General features: G+C 37.6%; 1 protein-coding gene across 1 annotated transcript in view; it reads left to right on the forward strand.

The window, feature by feature from the left end:
- Positions 1–8,310, forward strand: part of LOC131680263 (liprin-alpha-1-like) — a 516,532-nt gene extending 508,222 nt beyond the window's left edge. Inside the window, exons 6-8 of the mRNA XM_058960980.1 lie at positions 7,033–7,320; positions 7,383–7,520; positions 8,116–8,310. Of these exons, the coding sequence (XP_058816963.1) occupies positions 7,033–7,320; positions 7,383–7,520; positions 8,116–8,154 (465 nt within the window). The 3' untranslated portion in view covers positions 8,155–8,310. The remainder of the gene's footprint in view (positions 1–7,032; positions 7,321–7,382; positions 7,521–8,115) is intronic.
- Positions 8,311–8,656: the final 346 nt, after the last annotated feature.

Below are 8,656 nucleotides of genomic sequence, written 5' to 3' on the forward strand. Positions count from 1 at the left end.
CATATTGACCCCGATTTCGAGCTCAGTTTTAAAACACATTTTCAACCAAATTTAGATGAACTGGTTCTTAAATTGTTTGTTAGAGTTTCAATTTTCAGTTTCTGGTAAATATTACCGTTTTTCACCTTATTGGTCAGTGGGAATCGGTGCCGAATGGGGTCATGTTTGGCCGATTCCGTCGGTATACTATTGTAACCCCGGAATCATAATCCGGGACGTCCAAGATCAGACGAATTGATGCTTTTCGACGGAAGATCTATACAGAAGTATGGATTAAAAGAACGATCGAGTGCAAATGCTCGTCAACGGAAAGGCGATTTAGTTTTGTTGCTATGCTCCCCGACACAAGGGCAATGAAGAAGTTAGAGAAGTAAAATTTATTTATTTATTTCCCTTTTTTCATCTGACCTTCATGGTCTACATGAAACGTTGAATGAGGAAAAGCTCATTTGAAGATTAGACCTATCAAATGCGCGTAAAAACCTCATTATCTTTTGATATAAACACATTTGACAATATTGCACATTACATTACATTAGATTTCTTTACAATACATAACATTACATTTGATTACAATACATTACACTACATTGCATGGGATTTAGTTGTACATCTAACAAATCAAAATAATTATCTAAGTTATATCTAAATGAACTAAGAGAAGTAAAAATATTCATAAACTCTATTAAAAACACTATACATCGTTCTGTACATAAACAGTACTTTGATAGTCAAGTATTAAAAAATCCCAAGATCTTAAACTTCTAGGGGGTACATTTATATTAATCTGCGACAGTATATATGAAGCATCTGCTTCGCCAGTTAACACTTTTCCTATGGAAACGGCTCGGGATATATCTCGCCTTTTTTCAAGGGTATCCATGTCGAGCAAACGATAGCGATCAATATAGGGCGGCAACTCCATCGGGTTGCGCCATGACAGGGATTTAAGAGCATAACAGATAAACCTAGCTTGTATGGTTTCAATCCTGCTAGTTCAAATACCCGTATAAGGGCACCAGATGATAGCCGAAGCTTCGAGGATGGAGCGAACAAGAGAGAAGTACAATGCTCTTAGACAGTATGGGCCGGTAAACTCTTTGGATACTCTAATTATAAAACCAAGACTTCTATTAGCTTGCGAAATAATGCGGGAGTAGTGATCTCTGAACGACAATTTAGTATCCAGCAGTACATTAAGGTCCCTGACAACTAAATCTCTTTCAAGTGATTTTCCAGAAATAGTGTAACTTCCCGAAATTGGATTTTTTTGCGCATGAAAGAAATTACTGAGCACTACGTTAAGAGTCAACCGATTTCGAGTACACCAATTACAGAACTCATCTAGTTGCCAAGTCAAATTCAGACCGCTAAATAAGTTTGAGTTTGGTAAAATAAGATAAGTTGGATAAGTTAATAAGATGAGTTTGCATCCTGGTGGAAGGATATTACAAACTTCATTGAAGAACAAGGAGAACAGTAAGGGTCCGAGATTGCTACCTTGGGGTACACCCGATAGATTTATGAAGTTATGTGATTCGCTATTTCCCAGTTTGACAGATAGGATGCGACCAACAAGATATGACTTAAGCCGCTTAATAAAGTTATGTGAAGCTCCCAGTTTCTCTATCTTAGCCAGTAGGAGCGAGTGATCGACACGACCAAACGTCACTTTAAGGTCAGTACCTACTTGGTCGGTGTTAAGTCAGACCGAACTAAGTGACAAAATAATAATTTCGAGAAAAACGATTGATTTAAAATTAGGTTTAGAGAAGTAGAGAGTGCACGAGCGCATTTTTTTAAGTTAATGGCGGGAATTCCATCGGGTCCAGCTGATGTCGAGGGTTTCATCTTTTCAATGACAGAAACAATATCTTCATCACAAAAACTAATGTTACCAAGGCTTATCACGTTGCTGGAAACATCGCAAAGTCCAGTTTCAACCTGTGCTGGAGTCGTCGGAGCTGTTCAAATGCACTCGAACAATGTTTTGCGAACAGATTGCAAATGCCGTTGGTCGTGCCAGCACTTTCGTTTGCTAACGTCATGCTAGAAGGAAGCCCGCTATCGTTACGTTTGCTATTTACAAAAGACCAGAAGCGTTCAGGATTTCGCTCAATATCATATTGAGTTTGTTGCACTACCGGGAGTAGAGAAAGCGGTTATAAGCTTGGTAATTGTTGCTAGCGTGAATGAACTTCGCTTTGTATTGGGATTCCGTCGATTTGTATAGTGCCGACCAGAGTGATTTGGTCTAGGACCCGGTGCCGGAACATTTATTTTAAACAGTTGTGTGAGGATCCACGAAAACTTTTCTACTGCGTAATTTACATCGATAGCACTATTGAGCGATGTCACCCAATCAACAGTTTGCAGTGCGTTGTTAAGTCTAGGCAAATCGGTTTATGAGAAGTTGAACTTCAAATCTTCAAGCATCTCGTCAAAGATAACCTGTTGAGGACAGGTCTGCTCAACAAAGAGAGGGGGTGATGTGAGTCTACTTCAACGAGTGACTCATCTACTTCGTATACATGGCAGCTCATGTATGATTCTTCATTTATGAAAAGAAGATCTAACGTGCGATTTCGTCTGTTAGTTATTGTACTCATTGTCGTGCACGCCTGCTTGGCGTCACGACACTCATTTGTAATCTCCAAATAACAAATGAGAAGTTTGTGGTTCTAGAGAATTGGCAATGTCAAGTGCGGAGTCAATATGCTTCTGAATAACGTTTATGTTATCCGCGAAGTCTGGAGGGAGATATATTACGCCCACACATGTGCTAGTACCATGGGTATTAATGTTCACCCACAGTTGCTCTAGACCATTATTGTGACAATTCCTTTGTTTGGACGCTAACCGATTAGAAACAGCAATGAGTACTCCTCCGCCCCTTTCTTACCAGCAATGATTGGATCACGATCGTTACGGTAGACCGTACATCTAGGTCTGAACAGCTGCAGCGAGTTGATTTCGTCGTTCAGCCATGTTTCTGTGAGGATAATGACATCGTGTTCTGCGTCAGATACAGCTACGAACAACTCATCGATCTTTATGCGTAGTCCTCTTACGTTCTGGTAGTATATTCTGAGCGTTGTGAGAAAAAAAATGTTTCATGGTGTACATCATAACTGAACAATATCTACTGAACCAATCGGACGGTTGACGGTGACATTGAAAATGTAACTTTTTTCAAGAGCGTGCTATTCATGAATGAATTTTAATCTATCAAGCCCCGAATTTAACTAATGAGCTTTGGTAAGGAATCTTTGGGTTAGGTATATTTTAATCGATAAATAGTCAAACAAATAATATCATTGAACAAATTACAGTGTTATTACAGTGCAAATCTGAAACTTTGCCAGGACATACATCCTCTTTGGTTTTACCTGGGCAAACAGTCGTTTGATCATCATGGTTGAGATTGCGTGTTACTAAATGAGTATTAGTTTCGGAGCCGGAAGTACATCGTACAACGGTAGACTGGAACCGAAAATTACTTTGAGGGGGTGCAGTATCAAGTGTAGCTTCTGGAGGACATGTACTCCTGGGAAAACAGTCGTGTGGTCGTCATAGTTGAGATTGCGTGTTGCTAGACGAGTATTAGCTTCGGGGCCGGAAGTACATCGTCCAACGGTAGACTGGAACCGAAAATTACTTTGAGGGGGTGCAGTTTCAAGTGTTGCTTCGGAAGGACATATACTTTCTTTGGCTTTACCAGGAATAACAGAAGTCCCGTCTTGACGTTCTAGTAAGCTAGCAGGCTGTGATTTTTTTCATGGGTGCGTTTCGACTTCGTCTCATCAGAATCCGACACTAACTTTTTGTCGGAATAGATTAGCGCCGGCTTGACGCAAATCCCTAGAATTAAAACACTTATTGTTTCAATCGAACGACTGGTCAAACGTGATGTCGCGTCCGAGCAGAAGTTCTGTTTATATCGATAAGACACAGTGAAGCCAAAACTTGTCTTGGCTTAGCAGGCCTATGCGAAAGCACTATGCTATATTTCACCCTAAGGAGAAAAAAAATTGGTAAGCACCAAAATTTCTCACTAGGACGAAATTTTTTGGTAAAACCGGTCTTTGCGCTTGAATGGCACAAATCCTTACTTATTACATGGGTGCGTTTCGACTTTGTCTCATCAGAAACCGACACTAACTTTTTGTTGGAATAGATTAGCGCTGGCTTGACGCAAATCCCTGAAACTAAAACACACTTTGTGTTTCAATCGAACGACTGGTCAAACGTGATGTCGCGTCCGAGCAGAAGTTCTGTTTATATCGATAAGACACAGTGAAGCCGAAACTTGTCTTGGCTTAGCAGGCATATGCGAAAGCACTATGCTATATTGCACCCTAAGGAGAAAAAATTGGTAAACGCCAAAATTTCTTACTAGGACGAACATTTTTGGTAAAACCGGTCTTTGCATTTTTGGTAAAACCGGTCTTTGCATTTGAAGGGCACAAATCCTTACTTATTACATGGGTGCGTTTCGACTTCGTCTCATCAGAAACCGACACTAACTTTTTATCGGAATAGATTGCCCGGCGCTATGGTTTGTGTCCAAATTTAATTTCCTGTCCTTGTTCATTTGAACACAGTTGGCACAACATAGCGTCTCCGATGCACAATCTACCGTGACATGATCTGCTGCGCATTTAGAGCACATCTGCGAGTGTTTACACTCTGTGCTTTTATGACCATATGCACAACAAATATAACAAGTAGTAATGCATGCCAACAGAAGGGCACTTTAGTTTTTATTAAAATACACATCGACGGAATTCAATGAATTCAAAAGCTTGTCAACAGAAGGGCGGTTTATTGCCGTTGAATGCTCGTCGACGGATAAGTCTAATCGTAGAATAAAAAAAAACAACAAAAGTTCGAATACTTATCGATGGCAAAGCGAATAAGTTAGTTGAAAGGAAATGAAAATAAAGGATTCAATGGCAGGTTGATTGTGAAAATGATTTTAAAAAATCTAAAAAGAATTTCAATGCTTGGCGAATAGAACGAATCCGAATGCTTTGCGATGGAGTGGCAATGGATAGACTTTGAAAAAAGTTGGACTAGAGAGTGTAGATGTTTAGATGGTCATATGCTCGGTATTTGTATTTGCGTTTATCTCACATTCTTGTCTGGCCGTAATACCACTGAGTTCTATGTATGAATAAATAAATGGACACCAATACGTTGCAAATATACGAAGTTAACGTTCTCATTTCCCTACTTCGTCGCTGTTGTGCTATCTTATGACAAGCGCCATTTAGCACATTTCGAGAAAAACGATTTTTAAAGTTTGAGATTAAATATCTTCAAACTTAGATATGGTATAAACAATTCAAAGAAGACAATTGATACTTCTATCTATTCTGTATTAATCTCTCAAATATTACGAAGATCGGTTGACTATGTTGCGAGTTTTTACTATAAATGTAAACAATAGTCGCACTCACACGTGTCATAGGTGTGTATTGATGACAAAATTTGTGTGACATGTCATAACCGTGCATGGAAAATTTTCCCTACAAAAAAATCATCAATTATTTACTTGTTTCATATCTTTGGCTTCATTTGGTCTATAAACAATCGGTGAGATGTATTTTGAAAGAGATGAGTCAGGGAATCTGGAAAAATAGTTATTTTTGGTTACAGTGGTGCCAAATATGCCATATTTCCAGTTTAAAACTTAAACTGCATTTTTCTCACAATTCGTGTATTTTTGATAAAACAGATAAAAATATCTAAAACATCAAGATAACCTGAGTCAATCCCCAGCCACAGTCATTTGAAGGAAACAATTAAAAATTTCTCAGCAAGTTTCTCGTTATATCTTAGTAACCAAGTCAAAATTCTGAGAAGGCCATTTTGTAGAGGTTTTTTAGAGAAGTGATGTGGCATATCTAACTCAGTTTACCCCAAAATGGCATTTATCATAAGATAGCACAACAGCGACGACTTGTGTATGTACGCACGAAAAAACACAATGTGAACCGACACGATAGTATATACATATAATGAGCGAGAATCAAACCTTGGAAGACGCCCGAGACTCGGATCGGGTAGCGACATGCCGTTGTTAGCATCGCGTTATTTCGTTAGCTCCGAAGCGTGCGTTGTTCATGTAAGAATCGCGATTGAGCGAGCGAGCTCACTATTTTCTGATGGTTGAATCGGAATAACGTGATACGAATGTGTGAGTGTAAGAATGTACGATATGTACATCCACGAACGAAAAAAAAATCAGCGTCGTTTAGCATGCACTCGACTAAGTTCTCCGCGAATAAATGTGAATGAAAAGAACGCTCAACAATCTTCGGCGGATCACGGCAATTAGGTAACTCCTTCGTGCGGCACATGAAAACGGTGCAAGAGGCCGTACAAAACCATAGGAATTAAAAATAATTTACTCCAATAGATATGTAAATTCTTCAAACTAATACCAAGTTTCTTGAATTTGCTGGCGTCATTATTTGATCTAGATTACACATGACCGAAAAAGTTTCTCTAACAACATTTCCAAAAATCTTACATTAGTTTGGATTCTATTTCATAGGTCCTCTTTACAATATTCAGAACCTGAAGTTTTCCTTTCGAAAACCAGAAATAGAAGATATTTCACCTAGAAAAAAGAAAAGACGTGTTTTCCGAAAAAATACAAATTTGACGGAAACTAATTTGCGACATTTTAATATAACAGGGCACATCCGGGCGAAAACTGAACTGCTATAACATAAGACATTGACTTTTCCCTGTACTTAAGTTATCGCAAAGTTGGAAATTTTATGCAACTTTTCGCAATTTCTTGGTTTGTAAAAAGATAGGACAGTCTAACATGGAAGAAAAAGATGTGCGATAAACTCTTTGTTGAGCAAATAAACACTATTTTCAAACTCTGGTAATGGCGATGTATTAAACAATTCCAAACTTATGTTAAGCACAAAACCAACCATGAAATCATTGCGTTCATGAATGAGAAAGTGACTAAGTGATTTAAAACAGTTTTTTTTTATTTCTTTATTTCAGACTGCTGAATTATCCCAGTGGCAAAGAAGAGTTTCAGATTTAAACAGCAAAATAAGTGACCTAGAAGAAAATTTTGCAAAAACGCAAAAAGAATTTAACAAGGCACAAGAGACATGTGTCAAACTACAAAGAGATCTACGTGAAAATGTGGCACAAAAAGAGGATCAAGAAGAACGGATAACAACTCTAGAGAAGCGTTATTTGAATGCACAGCGTGAATCGACGTCTCTGCATGACCTCAATGAGAAATTAGAACAAGAACTTCGACATAAGGAAGCACAACTTAGGGTATCCTTACATGCCAATTTGTAGTATACATAATTTATTCTATATATCTGTATCGATTACAGCTACACGAAGGAAAAATTTCGGCAATTCAGGAAAAACTAGAGCTGTCCGAGCAAAAATTAGCGCAACTTTCCAAAGTACCAGACATTGAGGAACAACTGAAAGCTCGAATGGAAGCGTTTGCCCAGGTAGGCACAAAGGTATGCATATATTGGGATAGTATTCCCATCCATTTTACCCGTATTTACCTAGGAAGTATGTAGAAGTAATTTGTTCAAACTTTACTGGTCTATACGAACGTGTTTATAAATGAAGGTTTGTAAGTGAGAGAAATTTTAAGGGAAAACTTTCGGCCAAAATATTGAGTCCGATTCTACAGCCCGTTACCCCATTCCAATTTCCATTTTTTATATATTTAATTTAAAAACTACAAGGGGTCGCCCTATGGGGTTGCACGAGCTGTAGACGTAGGACTATACTTCTTAACCCATTATATCCCAGGGGTTTCAAAAAGTGAACCAAATGCAGTGATATCTTCAATTCCATAAAAAATGTATCAAAGATTATGGGAAAAATAAAATCGCCGCTTAAAATGGTTCTGAGAATGAAAATATCTCGTGGAAAAAATTTCGTATGATTAAATAAAAACAAATTTTAAGTTGTTTCACATATTTCTTCGGATTTTCTGATAGACAACACTTCTTTTATACCTCTGGGAACGTTTTGTCACATAATGAAATTATTAGAACGAATTCCAACAATAAAATCTAACTAAATGTATTGCTTACTTTTCAGCCGCCATTTGCCCCTACTATGGACGGTTCAAAAATGTAAATAAAATTACAAAAAATGGCAGTAGTCTTTTTTAACAATGAAATAGGAGGTGTAAAGATCCCGTTAGTGCAATAATAAAGCAGTTAGATGCCAAAATTCTACAGTAAATACTCGTTAAACGATGGATAGTTCTGCGTATGAAATTTCATACTCCTAGGATATAATGGATTAATGTTAAATATTTTTTTTCTTAGTACATTTATAGTAATAATAAATAAAACATATTTCTTACGTATGGTTTAGTCACAACCAATCAACATCGAATGTTATATATTGAACCAAACCTTCTTGGTTATCAGGTCATTTCCTTTGTAGTAGGTTATCGAATCCGATTAAACTTATTTAAGAAGATCTGAAGAAAGAAGATAGAAAACTGTGACCAACTAATATCTTAAACTAAATCTTTATACCATAAGATTAACTTGTAAAAACTTTTCGATTGTGTGTGGTAAAAAACCCGGACCAATGAAGAAAAATCAAATTTTAGACAATCCAATCACAT

The sequence above is a fragment of the Topomyia yanbarensis genome, chromosome 2 (assembly GCF_030247195.1).
Source record: "Topomyia yanbarensis strain Yona2022 chromosome 2, ASM3024719v1, whole genome shotgun sequence".
NCBI classification, from domain to species: domain Eukaryota; kingdom Metazoa; phylum Arthropoda; class Insecta; order Diptera; family Culicidae; genus Topomyia; species Topomyia yanbarensis.